General features: G+C 36.5%; 1 protein-coding gene across 1 annotated transcript in view; it reads left to right on the plus strand.

The window, feature by feature from the left end:
- The first annotated feature begins 5,454 nt into the window (after positions 1–5,454).
- LOC116138218 (F-box/WD-40 repeat-containing protein At3g52030-like) overlaps positions 5,455–22,112 on the plus strand; it is an 81,928-nt gene continuing 65,270 nt past the window's right edge. Inside the window, exons 1-3 of the mRNA XM_031423937.1 lie at positions 5,455–5,756; positions 5,860–6,057; positions 6,653–6,707. Of these exons, the coding sequence (XP_031279797.1) occupies positions 5,599–5,756; positions 5,860–6,057; positions 6,653–6,707 (411 nt within the window). The 5' untranslated portion in view covers positions 5,455–5,598. The remainder of the gene's footprint in view (positions 5,757–5,859; positions 6,058–6,652; positions 6,708–22,112) is intronic.

The raw sequence follows: 22,112 nt of genomic DNA on the forward strand, positions 1-22,112 counted from the left end.
AACATCCCTTCAATCCACTGCTTGCTATCTTATTTCACTTTTCCTACACCCTCATTATCCAAGTCCTATCATTGCCCTCCCCAAGTACTACCACCTTGTCCTCAAGGTGGGAAGATGGAGATTGTTTACCAGACACCATCCCGCTCCTCCACTTCTTCATTGCCCTCTTCTTCTTTACCCAACTCTTCCTCATCTTTTATCATTCCCCGAAAAGGGGTCGATTTGTTGTTGATCATGGGCGTTGACCCTGAGCAAGAATGATTTTCGGTGAAGCTTCGTTGAATATGAGTCTGATTTAGGGAATGGGTATTAATCTGGCTATTAGATCTGGGTGGGTCAAAATTGAATTGGGTTTTGGGCTGGTCTTCAGGCCTGCAGAGACTAGAATAATTTTGTAGCCCAGTTATATTTGTTTTCCCATGTTTGCTCAGCCCAAATTTTAAATCCTCCCAAGCCCAATTTTTTTCGTCTATTCTTTGGGCCAACTTAATTAATTGGACTATTGAGTTGGATTGCCCAATCTTTTTTCAACCCTAATTTCAGGTTTCAGCCTAGTTACAACAGTAGCCCTCAAAATTTCTTCTTTCTCTTCACTTAATAGGGCTGAAACAACCTCAAACTTACTCTGATCTTCCTCCAACACTTCTACTGCTGAATAGATTCATAAGTTCCTCCTACCTCCGTTTGATTTCCCATATTTTGGTTGTCAATAGTTCCCGTGACTATGGAACTTCCGATGATTTCTCTCGATCTCTTCTCCTTACTTCTTATTTATCTTTCCTTCTCATCCAAGCTCGTATTTCCATCAAACCATCCAGAACAACACCAATATCTCTCCCAAGTTTTGACACTTCCCTCTCAACATTTGCCATTCTAACTTCCATTCTTGTACCAAACATCCCACAACCAATCTGCTCTGATACCAATTAATGAGAACCCACTCCAAAAACTCAACAAAACAGTAAAATAATAACAGCCAACAACCAAGAAATAGGAAGAAAATAGATATGTGTATTGATATTCAACAAATTGATAACAATGGTAGCAAACAACAAAATATACCCAGCACATCAACCCAAAAGGAGAAAATCAAAACATGAAAAGAAAAACAATGCTGGACTTCAAGGGTCAACTCCTCCCTAATTGCTAACTTCAAGGTTTAGCTCCTCCCAAATTTCCCTATATTCTTCTCTGCCCTAATATGCTCTCTCCCTCTCTTTTTATCCTCCAGCTCTCTCCCTCTCTTTTTATCCTCCAGCTCTCTCCCTCTCTCTCCCGAACTGAATTCTCTTGCTATCCCAACCCCCAATCGCCACCTGTCCTAGCCTAAGCCCATGGAAGTTTCCTGCCAACATCCCTTCAATCCACTGCTTGCTATCTTATTTCACTTTTCCTACACCCTCATTATCCAAGTCCCATCAGAAACACACAAGACTAAAGCAATTACTTAATGACAGTAGCTCAAGATTCTTGATGTTGAGCAAGCCCTCGGGTAAGAGCTCAAGATTTGGACAATTCCAAATCTCTAACTCTCTAAGATCTAGGGCCCTAAATAAGGCCAAATTCGGTAAATTTGAATCATCTTCAACATAAAAAACGACAGAAGGATCTTTTGTTATCTCAGAGATGCACTGAACGATGTCAAATTGACACAATTTCTATCTTTAGGTGTCTGATAGTGGAAGGTAACTTGTCCATTAGAATGGAGAAGAGTGAAGAACAACCTTCTATCAACAAGGATTTAATGGACAAACCTTTTTGTTCCATCAATACCTTGAGTACTAATTCTGAATTTGGGCAATTCACGATCTTCAATTTTTTAAGAGTGAGAGGAAAATAGTCTTGGATTGAGCAAGAGAGAAAGAAACAACTATTGAACTCCAAAGGCTCAAGAGAGGTGAGTTCCATCCGGTGAAGATGGAGAACAAGATCGGGACATTTACTGATCTTAAGTTTTTTAAGAGCAGTACCAAATGGCTTGTATTCTAGCAAGTATGCCAAAGAGGAATTGCTATTGATTTCCAAGAATTCAAGATTCTCACATGTTGGGAGATGTATATCAAAATCTAGTGGCCAGACACCATGGGTCAATAGGCAACGCACAAATTTTCCCTTTTCCAAGATCATAGGGTATTCCAAAGTTTTCTGTTCTACATGACAAAAAAATTAAAAAAAAAATTAGAAACTGCAAATATATGAATTTATATATTAAAGAATGAAAAACTAAGTTTTATTCTCAATTGGGTATTTAACAAGTGCCCCAGCTATTAGGCTATAAGAATGAATCATGTAAACACATAGGAGAAATATGAATTTGAAGAACAGAAACAAGATGGGCATAAAACATTAGACAATACCAGAATTCTTGCGAAAGTCTACAGTGAAATTTGCCTTCACCTCAATTGGTGCACATTTACTCTTGGCTTCAGTCGTTGAAGGCATCTAATCCATTTCCATGAACACCCAAAGAGTTATGATTCAGTATGGCTATACAGAAGTACAAAGATATAACCAGTCTACCAAAGAATAATAGAAAAGAAAGCCAAAGAATGACTATTACCTAAGTCTAAATCCACAAGCCAGCGACCACCATCGTATGGACTTCTTGGGAATCATTCAATTACCCTGGCCCCTCAGTTTGGTGTACAGTTAGGTGAGACTATGCTAGTTTCTTTTTTTTTCTTTTTTTCTTTTTAAATAAGAATATATGATTAAGAGCCTCAAAATAAACATATAAAATAATCGCTTAACCCTAAACCTCTCAATTTCAAGAATCGTAAAGTTTCTCATTCTCACTTTCTCAGTTTCGTCCGCAACAAGCAGTAACAAAAAGATTACAAGAAAAGTTACGACAACCCCAAATGCACCCTACCTAATAAATAATATTTTATTAAAGTCTAAAATTCCCTTAACGAAAAGGAATTCTAAAAATCAAAGAATTGATATGGTCTCAAAATTAAAACGAAATCGGAAAACACTTCATCTACACCTATATATATCCAACGGCCACCAATAATCTTCATTACCAATTCTTGTCAGTGTGCTTTTTAATTTGTTGGTGGTATTGGCTAATTTTATGGTGGTGGCGATGGTTGCTATCATGGTGATCAAATTTCTATTGTTTTTGAGGAGCTACTATAACAAGGGTGGACGGGAGAATTTTTTTTTAAAAAAAATTTGGGTGCTGATGGTGGTGGTGGGCGGTGGCGGCTAAAGTTGTGGTGATGCCATTAAAGAGATGGTGTAACAGGATGCACTAGTGTTGGGACAAGTGTTGAGATCTTAGTTAGTAAATACGCGTTTTATATGCGAATTATACAGCCAGCTGTATAATTCGCATATAAAACGCGTATTTATGTACTTTTTAAATGACTGCCGAATTATTCGCAAATTATTGGAACATCCGTATAATTCGCGTATAGAGCTGGGCATTTGAGACCGGGCCCAAAAGCCCAGCTCCAAAACCCGGTCCTAGGACCGGTCCTTGAGGCCTGGTCCCAAAACGGGACCAGGCCTAAGGAGGAGGGCCCGGGCCCTCCACTGGGCCCTCCTCCAAGGCCCGGGCCTGGGACCGATCCCAGGCCTGGGCCCAAATTTTTTGTATTTTTTCAATATAGTCCCCTGCCAAATTACATAAAACCCTCTATTAATTTTAAAATAAATATAAATTACGAGGGTTAAAATGAAATTTTACTAAATTTATAAAAAAAAAAAATCTTCTAGGTCCAAAAAATTTATAAAATTTATAAATTTTACCCCTAAAAAATACTAAAAACCCCCTATAAAATTTTGTTTTGCCCCCAAAATATAAAAAAAAATTGAGGGGGGAAAATAAAATTATCCAAGCCCATGGGACCGGTCCTGGGCCCACGGGACCAGTCCCGACCAGGCCTAGGGCCTGATCCGGGTCTTGGTTTTTCTCATGGGCCTGGGACCGGTCCAAGGCCCATGAGTGACTAGTCCCATTTGGGACTAGTCCCAAGGGACCAGTCCCAAATGGGCCCAGGCCTGGGCCCGCAAAGGACCGGTCCCTTGCCCACCTCTATTCGCGTATAATTCACGAATTATTGCAAAAGCAAAAAAAACTTATTGAAACGACGTCATTTTGGTGGGGGAAGAAGAAATCAGTGGGCAAAGGAAGAGATTATTCACGAATTAACCACCATCTCACGCGTCCCCACTTCTAGCGTAGCCCCTTACCGAGTACAATTCCCAATGATTTTCATCCACGCTATTGAATTTCAGGATTTCTTTTATACTTTTTTTCATTTGTTGATTCTGATTTTGGTGGCTGATGATTTTAGTTTAAAGTGTTATTTCGGAAAGGAAGGTAGGCTGGGTGGCCACTGGGGATCCGCTGGAAGGTGGAGGTGCTAAGAAGGAAGGGGTGAGGGTCCATGGGTGGTTGGGCTTTGCGGAAGTGGGAAGAGCTGATGACGATTTGCGGTTTTGCGGCAACTGTGTGGTGTGAGACAGTGAGAGTGAGTCGGTAGGTGCTAGTGTGAATAAGTGATTAACAAATCCTTTTATGAAATTATTTTATTTATTGATTAATCTTATATTTCAGGTTGCATTGTAACACTAATCTTTTATATAGATTTGTGAGACAATTTTAGTTCTTGATTTAACATAATTTAATGGATTAATGAGAAGTTAAAATTGGTTGCATTTAATATCAAACTTATCAAGTTTTAAATTAGTAAAGAATCATGGCTAAATATTGTGTTTGAGTCTAGAGACTATAATTTGAATATCAGTTATATAATGTATATTTGTGTTATTGGTTAATTGAATACTTTGTATTTGAAATGCTATATTGATTTTAATTAGGTAATCCATAAAAGTGTTAAAACTAAGATTGATATTGCCGTATTTTTCAAAACGTATTATTGACAATGCACCGTACTAAACCCGTATATACCCGTACTGTATTTTTCCCATATCCGAATTTTATGGCCGAATTTTTATAAACGTATTTTTCACTGTTTGCCATATTATACCCGTAAAATTCTTGTACCCTTTTTTTGCCGTACCCATATTTACTCACTAGGGTTTAGATATATGGTTAAGGTGTACGATCTCAGGTTCGAATCCCTTAGGCTCCCAAGATTTAAATGAGGGGCGGTGATGGTGGGTTGTTACGTTAGTTTCCACCGAGGATTAGTTGATGTATACGTAAGTTAGTCTGGACACCTTGGTTAAAAAAAAAAAAATGTGATGGTAGGGGGAATTTGTTGGGGATAAATAATTATGTCTAAACTGTCCGAAATCTTTTTATGGTGCTATGTTTGTTTCTACGTTTAAGTTGAAGGTGAAGAACCTCGGGCTTGGGGGTAATGGGCCGGAGACCATCTGGTATCTCCATATGGACGAAATTTTGGGCCGAAGGCCTCAACCCAATAATTCTTTCATATACAATCATCCAACAGGACCAACACCGCGGTTTAAATCTCAAAAGGCATGGGTTCTGTACTTCTGTAAACTATTTTTTCCTAATTACTAAACTGAAATCGGAGTCTCTGTTGTGTCTTCTCCCGCTGGCGCCACTGGCATTTTGTAAACTGTACTAGTGTCTTGGCCGCCGACAGCGAGGCGCCCATGGAATTGACAACTTCCGGTTGTCGTTCACCGTCGAAGAAGAGAAGCTCGAAACCTCCTACGACTATCGAGTCTCTCGATCGCGACATCCTTTGTACAATCTTCTCATCTCTCGATCTCTTCGACCTCGTTCGATGCTCTCTCGTTTGCAAGTCCTGGTGAAATATCTTCATAACTGGATAATTAACTGTTTATTAAAATTAATCACGTTGACTATAGCTAAAATATAATTGACTTTGATATTATTTTCTTTTGATGAAGGAATGCGATAATTAGTAGATGTAAGTTACTGCAAGCACTGTATTACAAGCTGCAGAATGATTCACGTGGCTTTTCCAATACTTCGAGATCGAGTTCTTCAATGAGGATGTATCTAGAGGAGCTTGCTATGAACCATCATAGGTTGTCTTTGGTCGAAGGACGCATTGACATCAATCAATGGAATGGCCATTCATCCCCGTAATAACCTATCACATTTGTTTTATTTTGATTTGCATGGATTTTTAATTCGATTGTACTTTTAGACGTTGAAAATATTTTAAACAGCTAAAATGTCACTTAAAGTTGCAGTCAGTTACAAATCAATTTGCTGAAAGTGTAGAACTAATACCGAATTGGTGCTTGCTTATAAGAGGCCTTTATATTTTTTTTAAATGGTTCAAATTTCAATTTTTTGTGAAACCTGTTATTATGTCATGGGGTTTGCTTATGACAAGAGAATGAAACTGCTTAGCCACCGAACTTGTGTGGATTGGTTTTAGAAGGGTTTTAATAAGGAATCATAATTGAAAAATACAATGATAAAGATGGGTGGGATTGAAAAGAAGGGGGTAGGTTGAGGAGAAGATGATTAAAGCGTTGAGAGGAGTGTTGGATGCGTTTGCGTTATTCTTAGGCCTCCCCTATGGTCTTAGTCATTGCAAAACTCTGTTGCCATGATAGAAAACACAATGAACTATCGCTTTTAACAGATATTGAATCTTATGTCTTCTTTTTTGGGTATGCATAGGCATATGGATTGTGTGTATTGTGTTTTAAAAGTGCTTTCTCTTAGGGTTGATCAGTGCCGTATGAAGAGAGGCTTGGTTCTTACTGGTGTAGGTGATCAGGTATGACTCCATAAAAACTAACTGCTTCACCATCCTTAATTGTTGTATTTAAACTAAAAGCCAGCTTTCTGTTAATACTTTACTAATGTGATTTTTACCCAAACACTTAATAGAATTCTTAGTATCTCTGACTTTTTTTTTGGGGTAGGTTGTAGATGATAAGTCTTATTGATCTTTTCTGTCTGTTCTACCTGTGGGTAATATAATAATCACAAAAAAAGGATTCATGATGTCCTAGAAGGCCTTAATTTGTTTGATAATCTAGAAGGTCTTAATGGGAATGTGAATCCAATAAAATATCAGATGGTTTCCAAAATCAATAAAGTTAATGTGAGACTATAGGTGTATTGGGCGTCTATCAGGCCGTGTCTATGATCAATCATTTTTGGTGTGTATGTCACTCATTTTTAGATGTATCCTTTCAACGTAAATGTTAACTTTGTTTGCTTTAGACATCAAAGTATTTGGGTTGTATAAAGTAAACCAGGCTGCTATGGGGTCCTCTTTGGTCCAGCTAGCAGTCCCCACATTCACACACTTAGTTCCCTTTCGGGAAACAGTTTTGTTGAATCCATTTTGTTCCAATGATGACGGAAACTTAATTTTCTTCTCAATAACAAATTAATCAAATATATGCAGTTGGGAATGCTGTGATCAATGATGAAACTGATTTTAGAGATGTATGAGTACTTCAAAAATCATGCTCTAATTTCGTATGAAGTTGCAGATCAAATCCAAAAATCCTGTGATTTTTCATCCAATGCCTCAAATCAATCCGATGACTGCGATGCAGCCACTCAAGTTGTTAACCAGAACTTTTACTACTGGACATATACAACATCTATCCCCTTATGCGTTCATTCCAATCTCACTGCCCACCCCAAAGGGGCCTCATAAGTTAACATCAGCTAAAAGTTTCCAATCAAACAATTCTGAAACTCAAGAAATTGATTGATTAATTGGTTGTGTGCAGATCATGAATTTCGATCCATGCAGCGATTACTATGTTATGCTTATCTAAATAGGCCCGATTTTCAAGAAGCTATGCATGCAAACGTCACAAAACTTGGCCATGACTGGGAGCCATGCAGTGCATCCTTCAAAATTGGAATGATAGCCCTTCAACAGTTACTCCTCCTACAAGAGTTCATGTCAAACGGGCTTCGAGTCTGGATATTCAGTAAATTAAAACCATTAATTTCAGTTAAATTTCTCTATCGGATTCCAGAGGTATATCATTTGTTTGTCAGTGATGGGATAATGATAATAAAGGCTAAGGCTTTTGCTATGAAACACATTGGACCCGAGCTTTTCATAGATTTCATCTCTCTCACTTCTACTTTTGTGGAAAACGTGCATGTATAGGTCCCTCATTTGGCTGTTCATCATTAAAAGTGTAATGGATCAAAGTCAATTTCAAACATAAAATATTGATTATTGCCATATGGGTTGAGGACTTTACTGCAGCTACCATATGATAGAAAATAAATTATTCATTACTCACCCTCTTTTATATGTACATTCATTCTATCTTAATTTTGACGAATCTTTCCTATGATCGAAATTTTGCAGTGGTGACACAGATGGAAGAGTGCCAGTACTTCAACCCGATGTCTATAACACCGATGAACCTTCCTATCAAAACTCCATGGCATGCTGGTTTCATGGTGGCGAGGTAAATTTTACCTCTTCCTTAATCCTTTCTAAATTTCTGTGGCAAAACCCAACCCAAAATGGCTGGGTTGGTGTGAGTTGGGCTTTATGGGTCGAATTGGGTTGAGTTTTGAAGGTTGATCGAGGGTTCCCAATATGTAACACTACACATCAATGCGTAGACTTAAAAACCTACTAACAATGAGATTAGACATTGAATATGGAGATGACAATACGAACTTTTGAGAGTTCATTTCTAGTTTTTTGGAAATGTATCTTATTTTAAAAACAGATAAACGGTTGGGTTTTTTATATCCACTACCGAATCCAAACTGTTTGGTACAACCCGCATTCACGCAATTAGAGGGCGGATTGGGTTCAACTTGACTCGTTCAGTTCAAACGACGATACCCAATCCGCGGATTTGGCTTGACATTCTTATTAAGAATTTTTTTTTTTTTTGGTTAATAATTAGATCTTAATTCAATGTTGTGTTTGTGTTGACAGGTTGTGGATATACACAAGTGTACAAGGGGATTTGACATTTGCCACAGTGAGAGGAGCTGGGCATCAGGTGCCAAGCTTCCAGCCCAAGAGACACTTTCCACTCGTCCTCCCACTTCCTTAATGGCTCACCCCTTCCCAATACTTCAAGATACACTAATTAATTCAGCTTCATTATGATTATATAGCTTCAATGTTTGAGCATTTCCATTGTTTTACCGGACAGGAAAAGAAAGAAAAGCCTGATTTAATAGGGGATTGGTTAGCATAGTTGGTAAATCTCTTATTGGAATTGGTAATTTTTCTCTTAATTTGTTTCTTGTCAATAATTTCCAAGTATAACAAATATTAATGGCATATATATATCTCAACCTTATCATAATAACACAGTGTCCCAAAAGATTCAGCCAGTCAACTTTCAGCAAATATGACAAACACTTGGCAACTTGGAGATCACATTTCATCATCCACCAAACCCCTGAAGAAATCATTCACGTGAAAGACAACAACCTGGGTTGGTCCAATTCCTGATTTCCAGGACCTTAATGGGGTTTAACTTGTAATGTATAAAAAGTCTATGGGGGTTGCCTTGTGCGGGGGTTGAGACTGTTTTAGTAATATAAGCATATCAAGTAGACTAGGACAATTGTGTTAAAACATCACCCACATGTTGCCCAGGATCTTCTTTGGTTCCGTTTTGCATCCTGGAGGGTTTTTACTACTTGATGATGATCATTCCCTTGTTCATCAATCAAGCCTCCATTAAGCCATCATGAAACTGGCCTCCTGCATCTCTCACAAGCCGTCTTATGCAGTTTCTGGCAGGTGTTAACTTTTTTTCTTCTAGACTTAGAGAATTTCTGGGTACAGAACCAACCTTTTTGTTCCATCCACCTGTGAGTATTATTCTGAATTTGTCGTAATGGTTTTCAATTTTTTAAGAGTGTAGGAAAATAGTCTCGGATTGGCAGGGAAGAAACAACCATTGAAGTCCAAAGACTCAAAGAAGCCATTCCCAGGTGCAGCTGGATCCAAGGCCTGGACATTTACTGATCGTCAGTTGTTTAAGAGCATTGCCGAATGGCATGCATACCGCAAGTATGCCAAAAAAGAGTTGCCATCGATTTCCAAGCATTCAAGACTCTCACATGCTGGGACATGCACATCAAGATCCAGTGGACAAATTATGTGGGCAATATGCAACGTTCATATTCTTCCTCTTCCATGACGTAGGAATATCAGAGTTTTTCGTCCTGCTGCATGAAAAAAGAAAAAATTCAGCGCTACAAATATACTACTTGCTTATTAAAGAATGCGACACTGATTTTTCTTTCCCAATTTGCTGATTTAGCATGTGCCACAGACCACAGTTAGGTGAGGTATGTTGTAGACTTGCCCACAGTATATTGAATAGATTCTATTCAACCTCAGTGACCAGGGAGGAATATAATTCGAACAATAGAATAAGATGAACACAAACAGTGGGCATTACCAATATCCTTGTAAAAGTCTGCATGTGAATATGCTTTCCACCACACCAAAAGAATAATTGTTCAGAATGGCTGTAGATAAGTATGATGCATAACCAATCTACCAAAATTTCATATGAAAGAATAAACAACCTTGGCAAACATGTATCATTCACCTCAGAAAACTACATCAATTTGGAAATTTTTTTAAAATCCAACATATTTTGCGTGAAAGAATAAAAAACCTTGGCGTGTCCAATTTTGATTTCCAGATCTCATGATGTTTTCTCATTAAAATATTATGGGTCTGATCCTTGTGCTCTTATCTAAACATCAACAATTAGGTAGAATTTACTGTGATATACCAACACTGAAAATGTTGTCAATATCTTTTTGGTTCGATGGTAAGCATCCTGATGGGCTTTTACTACTTGATTGTGCTCATTCCCTTGTTCATCATTGAAGCCTTTCATTAAAAATTTAAAACCAGAATTTTAGCTTCTCTCTTATCATTTATATCTCTTCCTCCTCTCTCTCACAAGATGTACATATCATGTCGTCTTACGCAGTTTCTGGCAGGAATATACTTTTCTCAGACTTCAGAATTTTCTGGAACAGAACAATCTGCATGTTGTTTGAATACTGGTATAATTTTGAGTGGTCGTTTATCATTCGTTTAGTGAACGGTGAATCAGCGTGATATGGTTCCCAGGAATCAATTAACAATCAGATTCAGAAACCATGAAGAAGACAGATGAAAATTTTCGAGCAGCACAAGTCCTTATCAAGCTAGCAGCCGTGGAAGCAGCAGCTGGCCCAAGTCCCTATCAAGTTAGTAGCCATGGACCAGCAGCTGGTCAACTTACCTAACAATAAGTTGCCAACTACCAGCCCAAGAGAGCTCTTTCACTCGTCCCCCACTTCCTTAATGGCTCACCTCTTGCCAACACTTCAAGATACACTTAATTAATTTACTTTCTTATGACACATTATATATAGCTTCATATTCTTTCAGCATTTCCATTGTTAACCAGGAAAGAAAAGAAAAGCCTGGTTAAAATAGAGATTAGGATTTAGCATAGTTGATAAATTACTTATTGGAATTGGTGATTTTATTTCTTATTTTGATTAATGTCAATAATTTCAACCTTATCTAAAAAACACAGGTGTCCCAAAAGCTTCAAGCAGTCCAACTTTTAGCATAATGACAAAACTTGGACTAATTTGGAGATTACCTTTGATTTCAAACAACGTGTAAAATATTTTTCCAACACAAAGAAATACAATTTATTACGTAAAGACTAGACAACCCAGGCATGGTCCAGTTCTTGATTATTCAAACAAACGTGTAAAAGATATGGGGGTTTGTATGGGTGTGCGGATGTATTTTACAAAAATTTATATGGGGGTTGAATTGTGCTAGATTGAGATTGATTTGTCATGGATATATATAAACATATCAGCAGTGGCTAGGATTATTGTGTTAAACATCACCCACAATGTTGCCCAGGGTGTTTTTTGGTTCCATTTTTAGCATCCTTGAGGGCTTTTACTACTTGATTATGATCCTTCCCTTGTTCATTAATCAAGCCTTTCATTAAACCTCATCGTCAAACTGGCCTCCTGCATCTCTCACAAGCGGTCTTATGCAGTTTCTGGCAGGTATATGAAACTTCTTTTTTCTGAAACTTGAGAATTTTCATCAATACCGTGATCACTAATTCTGAATTTATACAATTAATGATCTTCAATTTTTTAAGTGTTATAGGAAATAGTCCGGATTGAGCAAAGAGAAAGAAACAACCATTGAATTCTAAGATTCAAAGAAGTAGTTTCATCAGGTTAAGCTGGAGATCAAAACCTGGACTTTTACAGTGTTGATTGCCACCCCACCTAAGTTTAAACTTGTAGGTGAAAGCTTATATATATTAGATCAATATACTGATCGTCGTTGTTTAAGAGCAGTATCAAATGGCTTGTATTCCAATTTCCAGCAAGCATGCCAAAAACGAATTTCTATTGATTTCCAACATTCAAGCTCGCGTGCTGCAGATTCAACATACATATTCTTTTTTCCTAATGGTTATCTTCACCCAATGCATCTCTTTCAATTACTCTAAACACATAGATATAAAATGAATATTAGAAAATGTTAAGAACAACATGTATAGAAATAGTACTTCAAAACATGTAATAGACCATCTATTGCTGGATTTTGTTGTGTTTGAGTTCAAAGTAATGTACAAAATTTAAGCTTTAAAAAGAAATTAAACCTTAAAATATACAGAATCAACCTTTGATAACAAAGTAAAAATTCAAGAAATAACGTATATTATACCATTGTTTAAAAACCGGACCAGAGAGCAACCCGTTTTGATGGCCGTTTCACGGTTCAACCGATCCAACCGGTTGGACCGTCGGTTGGATCGATAACATCATCACACATCATGATGACATCAACACATTTTTAAAAATACTTTTTTTTTTTTTTTTAGTTTTTCTATTTTTTAATAAGACATAAACATTATTATTTGTCCAACATGATTAAAAGTTCAAATTAAAACGTTAGCTAAACTTTCAATATTAAATTTTGATCCTGTCGATTTCCAAGAAGAAACCGGCTGTCGTCGTCGATTTTCGGCGAGGGAGAAGACGTCGTCGATTTCTAGCAAGGTGAAGACTCGTCGTTGATTTCAGATAGTTCAGATGCGATTTGGGTGGGATTTCAGAGAGAACAGAAGACAGAGCTGAAACTGTGATAATTTTCGCAGAGAACAAACAACAGAGTGAAGTTGATAAATTTTCAGAGAGAACAGAGTGTTTGCTGAGAAATTTTCGTAAAAAACTGAGAAAGACTAAAAAAGAAAAAGGAGAAGGGCTGCGTCCGTCGCATATTAGGGATTTTTAATATTTGGACCGGTTTATCCACCGGTCCGATTGGACTGGCGACTCACTGATATTATCCAATTTTGAAACGGTTTAAAGCGGCTCAATGTATAATACGGTTTTGGGGTTGACTCGAATCGACACATGACTGGTTCCTGGTCTAACTGGTTGGACCTCGGTCTGATCCGTTTTTTTAAAACAGATCATCCAGAAGCTGAATAAACAAGAAGCAAACTAATTAATCTTAGTGTATGACTATATCAAAGTTGTCCTATCTTCATACACAGTTTTTATCCGTGGGCATCCCCATATATGTTTTCTTTTAAGATGCTTGAGTCCATTCAGCCGCCACTTACAAACATGAAAAGTCTTTCACAATCAGCTACATATATCGTTTCCAAATTTGGGAGCAACATCCTCCTGGAAGGACACAAGACGAGAACAAACTAAAAGACTTAAAGTGTGAAGCGATCTGAACTCATCTAAATAATTGGGAAGAGACTTCAGACTGTAACATGAAAAAATTAAAAGCGATTCCAGGCTGGTACTAGGCAACCCTTCTTCTGGGAAACACACAAGACTAAAGCAATTACTCAATAACAGTAGCTCAAGATTCTTGAGTTGAACAAGCCCTCAGGTAAGAGCTTAGATTTGGACAATCCCAAATCTCTAACTCTCTTAAGATTTAGGGTACTAAATAAGGCCAAATTCGGTAATTTGAATCATCTTCAACACCAAAAATGACAGAATGATCTTTTTCTATCTTCAAAGATTCACTGAATGACGTTAAATTGACACAATGTTCTATCTTTAGGTTCTGATAGTGGCAGTAACTTGTCCATTGGAAAGGAAAAGTGAAGAAAAACCTTCTATCAACAAGGATTCAATGGACAAACCTTTTTGTTCCATCAATACCTTGAGTCTAATTCTGAATTTGGGCAATTCACGATCTTCAATTTTTTAAGAGTGAGAGGAAACTAGTCTTGGATTGAGCAAGAGAGAAAGAAACAACTATTGAACTCCAAAGACTCAAGGGAGTGAGTTCCATCAGTGAAGATGGAGAACAGCCGGGACATTTACTGATGTTAATTGTTTAAGAGCGTGCCAAGTGGCTTGTATTCCAGTAAGTATGCCAAGAAAATTGCTATTGATTTCCAGAATTCAAGATTCTCACATGTTGGGAGATGTATACAATCAAATCTAGTGGCCAGATACCATGGGTCAATAAGCACGCACAAATTTTCCCTCTTCGAAGATCTAGGGTATTCTAGAGTTTTTTGTTCTGCATGACAAAAAAAAAAAAAAAAAAAATTGGAACTGCAAATATATTACTTGTATATTAAGAATGCAAAACTAAGTTTTATTCTCAATTGGGTGATTTAACAGTGCCCCAACTATATTAGGCGAGGTGTCTTATAGAATTGTCTACAGTCTTCTTCAACCTCAGTGAAAATGAATCATGTAACACATGGAGAAACATTAATTTGAAGAACAGAAATAAGATGGCACAAAACATTGGACAATACCAGAATTCTTGTGAGAGTCTGCAGTGAAATCTGCCTTCACCTCAATTGGTGCACATTTACTCTTGGTTTCAAGTTGTTGAAAGCATCTAATCCTTTTCACGAACACTCAAAGAGTTATGAATCAGTTTGGCTATCAGAAGTACAAGACATAACCAATCTACCAACAAATATTCAACATGGGGGCGGGGGGAAGAAAGAGAGAAGAAGACAAATAATCAAATGGTTTACCCAAAAAAAAATCTATCTTCAGGTAATATCTTTGCCGGAAGACCTTATTTCTCAGGACTACCAAATTACTAATACAAAAAAATTTGTTAGCCAGGATTACTTTGTGATGCTGGCAAGAGAAATCAAACAACAAAGAAGAAGCCAAAGAATGACTATTACCTAAGTCTAAATCCACAAGCCTGACCACCACCATATGGACTGCATGGGAATCATTTAATTACGCCGGCCCCTTAGGCCATGTGTTGTGCAGAGGATTAGATGGATCTGGACTTAAGTATTGACTGTTGTAAAACGTTGGATTAAAATAATCGTATGTTTGGTACAATACAGAACCTGTATTATTGATGTAATGATGTATGATAATACTTTGTTAAGGAGTTTTTATACTAAAATTTATGATTTGGAGTAAAATCTGGAAAATACAGTGTTTTGTAAACAGTGTTTTTGTGATGTCATCAATGATATCACCGATTGAACCAACTGGTTAAACCGGTAATCCGAGACCCGACCATCTGTTGGGTTTTGTCCCGGATCGGTTTTTAAAACATTGGAGGGAGAAAAGCGACCCAGGACAAAATCCAGATTTTTTCTGATTTAGTGGGGCCAGCGCAATGTTTCTTAATATTTAATTCAATATTTTTTTTTTTTTTTCATTTTTTCTTTGAATCTTGAAATTATATAAATATTATTTCTTGAATTTCTACTTTTATTTATAAGTTTAATTTCTTTGAAAGCTTAAAAATATATACATACTTTGAACTCAAACAACATTTGCTAGGTCTTATATCCTTTAATAACATTTGCTCAATCTTACGTTTTCTTTACTGATTCATAACGAAATTTTAATTCTTTATATTAAAATTATCTTATTTATTAATTTACTTTCCCAATATTTTTATTCATTTATAATTATGAATATAAATTTCTTATCTATTATTTTGGAAAGTTTAATTACCTATAGAGTTTGATTTACTAAATTTTACCACATTTGAATCAATTACCCAAAAAAAAAAAAAAAAAAAAAATGATGTTGGTACTTGGTTTAGGTGCGTTAGTGTATCTTCTGTTGATTTAAGTCTCTCTGTTTAAAAGTAATGTGAAGACCCGTGGCAATTATATCATCCAACGGTTATATACCTTCATATAAAATACAGAGTTGTTACTTGTTACCTAATCAACAAACAAAGCTTTAGGGCTATCCCAAAAAGATTTTAAATAAAAAAACTGTGTCACGCCACACCATCACGATTTTCCCCAAGACCTCCTTGTACCAGGTCTTTTCTTTTTAATTCACTGTTTTCAATCTTTTCTTTTAATTATTGGAATCAAATGATTTGAATAATCGTAAGTTTATGATTTTTTTGTTGGTACTAACTTTCATTGAGGGATGCGTAACTGAATATTATTATTATTATTGAATTAGTGTAGAAACGGTGTTGTATTGCATTGTTGATCAAGGCAATTGAGATTTTAGGGTTAATCGATTATCTTTATATGTTTATTTTGAGGCTCTTGGTACAGGATAATGTTAAAAGAGATAAATTGAATGTTTCAAGGCTTAATTAATTTCTTTCCCTTGTTTATTTTATTTTTTAACGATAAAAGTTTACAATGATTGTGTGATGATTATTTAGATTAATTAACCAATTGAATAAGTTGTAATATTTTGATTACTGTTATAATTTATAATATAGCAATGCATACGCTACTGGAAGAATCTAATGATTTGTCTGGTTCAACTTAGAATAATTAACCAAATTAAATGACTACATACTAATAGAGATCAGACTTACTTTAATCTTCCTTAACATTTGCTGAAAGATTGAGGAAATGGTAATGTTTTTTTTCATGCGTTTCTTCTGTTTTACAAAATCTCACTGAATCGAAATTAATCACTTTAAATTAATATAAATTTTCCTCTTGCTCACTTCAAACATTTTGGTTTTGCATTATTTTTGTCTTGTTTATTTGTGTTAAATGTCTTAAGTTATGTTCATCTTCATGCATCAATTGTCTATTACCATTAATTGAAATTATATATATTATCCAAATTAATGAATTATTTTTCTTGTTTTTTATTGATGAATTTACGTTGCATATCTAGGAATGGATACTGAGATAAGCTCTTATGGGGTGATGATAAAGTGGGAAATAGTAGGAGTCAGCAAGAGTTACACCACCTAATATCCCTAGTTAAAACAATGTCTATGGAGGATTGTTAAAACATAGCTGTAAGTATATTATTCAAATCATTTGATATGTGATCATGATGATGACCGGTATAACTTTTTTATTGTTTTTTTGTGAACTATAAACTTTGTGTATAAGATGAGGACAACTTTGCTATAGTCATACACTAAGATTAATTAGTCTGTTTCTTGTTTTTGTTCAACTTTGTGATGGTGTGTTATAATATAATGAACCAAATTGTTTGGTTGAATTGTCTAATTTAGTTAACCTTGTTTGATTGTTTTTGGGGGTCCCAAAACGGCAAACCTTATTTGAATCTCCCAGAACTTTTTTTTTTAGGGGATTAATCACGTATTCTTATTTTAAGGGGTAGCATAGTCCCACCTGACTGTACACCAAACAAGGGTAGCACTACATTGTGATTGGTCCAACTTCTTTGACAGTCTTTTCATAGGACAGCCAGCTCTTAGACATGTCTTGTACCAACACATGATTATTTTAATCCAATCTAGTTTTACCACAGCCAATACTTCAGTCCAGATCCATCTAATCCTATGCAAACACATGGCCTAAGGGGCCGGGGTAATTAAATGATTCCCACGCAGTCCAGTCCATATGGTGGTGGTCACTGGCTTGTGGATTTGGACTTAGGTAATAGTCATTCTTCGGCTTTCTTCTCATTATTTGATTCTCTTGCTACCACACAGTAATCCTGGCTAACATGACTCTTTTCTTTATATTAGTATTTTGGTATTCCTGAGAAATAAGGTCTTCCGGCAAGATTATACCTGAAGATAGATTTTTTTTTTTTTTTGGGTAAACCATTTGATTATTCTTGTCTTCTCCTCTCTCTCTCTCTCTTTTTTCTTCCCCCCGTCCCCATGTTGAATATTTGTTTGGTAGATTGGTTATGTCTTTGTACTTCTGTATAGCCAAACTGATTCATAACTCTTTGGGTGTTCGTGGAAATGGATTAGATGCTTTCAACAACTGAAGCCAAAGTAAATGTGCACCAATTGAGGTGAAGCAGATTTCACTGCAGACTTTCACAAGAATTCTGGTATTGTCCAGTGTTTTGTGCCCATCTTATTTCTGTTCTTCAAATTCATGTTTCTCCCATTGTTTACATGATTCATTCTTCACTGAGGTTGAATAGACTGTAGACAAGTCTATAGACACCTCGCCTAATAGCTGGGACACTTGTTAAATACCCAATTGAGAATAAAACTTAGTTTTGCATTCTTTATATACAAGTAATATATTTGCGTTCTAATTTTTTTTTTTTTTTTTTGTCATGCAGAACAGAAACTCTGGAATACCCTATGATCTTCGAAGAGGGAAAATTTGTGCGTTGCTTATTGACCCATGGTATCTGGCCACTAGATTTTGATATACTTCTCCCAACATGTGAGAATCTGAATTCTTGGAAATCAATAGCAATTCTTCTTTGGCATACTTACTGAATACAAGCCATTTGGCACTGCTCTTAAACAACTTAAGATCAGTAAATGTCCCGGCCTTGTTCTCCATCTTCACCTGATGGAACTCACCTCTCTTGAGTCTTTGGAGTTCAAGTTTTTTTCTTTCTCTCTTGCTCAATCCAAGACTATTTCCTCTCACTCTTAAAAATTGAAGATCGTGATTGCCCAAATTCAATTAGTACTCAAGGTATTGATGGACCAAAAAGGTTTGTCCATTGAATCCTTGTTGATAAAGGTTGTTCTTCACTCTTTTCCTTTCCAATGGACAAGTTACCTGCCACTATCAGACACCTAAAGATAGAAAATTGTGTCAATTTAACGTCATTCAGTGAATCTTTGAAGATAGAAAAAGATCATTTTGTCATTTGGTGTTGAAGATGATTCAATTTTACAGAATTTGGCCTTATTTAGTACCCTAAATCTTAGAGATTTAGAGATTTGGGATTGTCCAAATCTTAAGCTCTTACCTGAGGGCTTGTTCAACCTCAAGAATCTTGAGCTACTGTCATTGAGTATTGCTTTAGCTTGTGTGTTTCCCAGAAGAAGGGTTGCCCATTACCAGCCTGAAATCGCTTTTAATTTTTTCATGTTACAGTCTGAAGTCTCTTCCCATTATTTAGATGGGTTCAGATCGCTTCACACATTAAGTCTTTTCGTTTGTCCTCGTCTTGTGTCCTTTCCAGGAGGATGTTTGCCCCCAAATTTGGAAACGATATATGGCTGATTGTGGAAAGACTTATTCATGTCTGTAATTGGCGGCTGCATGGACTCAAGCATCTTAAGAAAAATCATTAAGGGGATGCCCACGACTAAAAACTTTGTGTAGGAGGAAGGACAACTTTGATATAGCCATACACTAAGATTAACTAGTCTGCTTCTTGTTTTTATTAAGCTTTCTGGATTATATTTATATTATTTTTATTTCTTGAATTTTTACTCTGTTATCAAAGGTTGATTCTGCATGTTTTTAAGGTTTAATTTCTTTTAAAGCTTAAAATTTTGTACATTACTTTGAACTCAAACACAACATAATCCAGCAACAGATGTTCTATTCATGTTTTGAAGTACTATTTCTATACATGTTTTTATTCTTAACATTTTCTAATATTCATTATTATATCTATGTGTTTAGAGTAAATTGAAAGAGATGCATGGGTGAAGATACCATTAGGAAAAGATATATGTATGTTGAATATGCCGCAGGTGAGCTTGAATGCTTGGAAATCAAAAGAAATTCTTTTTTGGCATGCTTGCTGGAAATTGGAATACAAACCATTTGATACTGCTCTTAACCATTGATGATCAGTATATTGATCTAATATATGTTAAGCTTTCACCTAAACCCTGTAAATGTCCAGTTTTTGATCTCCAGCTTGAAAGATAAAACACAGAATTGATAGAGTAGGCTAAAAATTACCTAACTTAGAAAAAACGTTTGTATTTATGATGTGTTGGTTACAAGTTGAATTTTAAAATACAAAACCCTGCTAACAGACTTAACCTGCTAACAACTTAGCTTAAGATTATACAAACTAATTTAAATTTACAAAACTATTTTACAGCTTCAACATCTGCAGTTTGATGGATAAATCTTCAGAAGTTGTTAATTAGAATTGTGGAGATCTTGAGTCAAATCTTCAGAGATTGAGTCTAACACCCCCCTGCAAACTGATGAGGAGCTGAACCATCATTTGGACCTAGAATTTAAAAACGCATAGCAGTATGACCCTTATAAATACATCAGCAATCTGGTCAGCTGTATATGTGTTTGACTCGAATATCCTTGTTGATGACTTTTTCCCTTATGAAGTGATAATCCACTTCTATATGCTTTGTCCTAGCATGAAAACCGGATTTGAAGCCAAGCATTGCTCCAATATTGTCACACCAAACAACTGGACAGTTAGGCAGAGTATTTGTATTTCCTTGAAGAGCATCCTCATCCATAAAAGTTCTCGCCGTGCTAATGCAAGTGATCTGTACTCGGCTTCCGTGCTTGAACGAAAGACAACATTTTGCTTCTTTGCACTCCATGAAACTAAGTTGTTGCCGAGAAAAATTCCATAGCCCTGCTGCTCCTTCGATCATCTGGATACCTGCCCATCTGAGTCAAAAAGGCATGTAATTCAGTGACTGAAGGAGTATAATAGAGTCCATAGTCAATACCCTTAAGGTAGCGTAGGACCCTTTTTAGTGCTGTCCAATGTCCTTCAACGTGGACTGTGCATGAATTGGCACAATTGGTTGATATATAACAATGTCCGGTCTTGAAATGGTACAATAGGAGAGCACCAACTGCCATACGATACTGACTTGGGTCAGGAGTAAATCACCGTCAAAAGCTGTAAGTTTCTTTCCAGAAACTGTTGGAGATGAGATAGGCTTAGCTCCACCATTCCGGTTTTATCCAAGATCAAGAATATACTTGCTTTGCCGCAAGTGAAGGCCTTAGAGTCACGGGAGGCCTGAACTCCAAGGAAATAATTCAGGCTGCCAAGATCTCTGAGGTGAAACTTAGTTCCAAGGTAGCATATCGAGTAATAACCTCCTTATTTGATCCTGTGATAATTATATCATCAACATACACAAGAACAAATAGTTGAAATGCATCCTTGGTATAAATAAATAGTGATGTATCAACGGAAGATTCCATGAACCCGAATTCAGTGAGTTCTTGAGAAAGCCTCTTAAACCAACTCTTGGAGCTGTTTTTAAACCATATAAAGATTTGTGCAAACAACCACACAAATCTGGTTGGGATTGATCAATGAACCCTCTTGGTTGTTCCATGAAAACTTGCTCATCTAGGATGCCATGGAGGAAAGCATTGGAAATATCAAGTTGATGAACAGACCAATGAAAATTAACAGCCATAGCTAAATGAGTCTAATAGTTGATGGTTTAATAACCGGTGAAAAGTTTCATAAAATCAACACCATCTTTTTGATCAATCCCTTCCCACTAAACGGGCTTTATACCTCTCAATGGTACCATCTGCCTCTTTTGATCTTATATACCCATTTATTTCGAACAACAGTATGATGTAGTGGTCTCGGACAGAGGACCATGTACCATTGGCCATTAATGCATCAAACTCACGCCCATAGCTTCCCTCCATTCAGGAAGTGTCACTGCTTGGGAATAACATGTTGTGTTCTTTTTCTAGATAAACAGATGACAGAACACGTATGGGATGCTTGGTTGAGTAAAATGTTGTAAAACCAGGAAACTTTCTAGGCTTAGAAATACCAGTTTTGGACCGTGTGAGCATGGTGAGGTTGGTCAGGAAGAGGCTCAGGTATATGATAATTCTGGAGTTGGACTGGGTTGAGACACAATTTCAGGAGTGAAGTATGAGAGTTGGTGCTGCAATGGTCTGGGTATCTGGTGGAGTTCTCATGTAATGGAGTGGGTGAATGCATGAGATTGAATCAATCTCTTCTGGGACTGAACATTAGAGGTATGAGG

The sequence above is a fragment of the Pistacia vera genome, unplaced genomic scaffold, assembly GCF_008641045.1.
Source record: "Pistacia vera cultivar Batoury unplaced genomic scaffold, PisVer_v2 Contig34, whole genome shotgun sequence".
Taxonomy (NCBI): domain Eukaryota; kingdom Viridiplantae; phylum Streptophyta; class Magnoliopsida; order Sapindales; family Anacardiaceae; genus Pistacia; species Pistacia vera.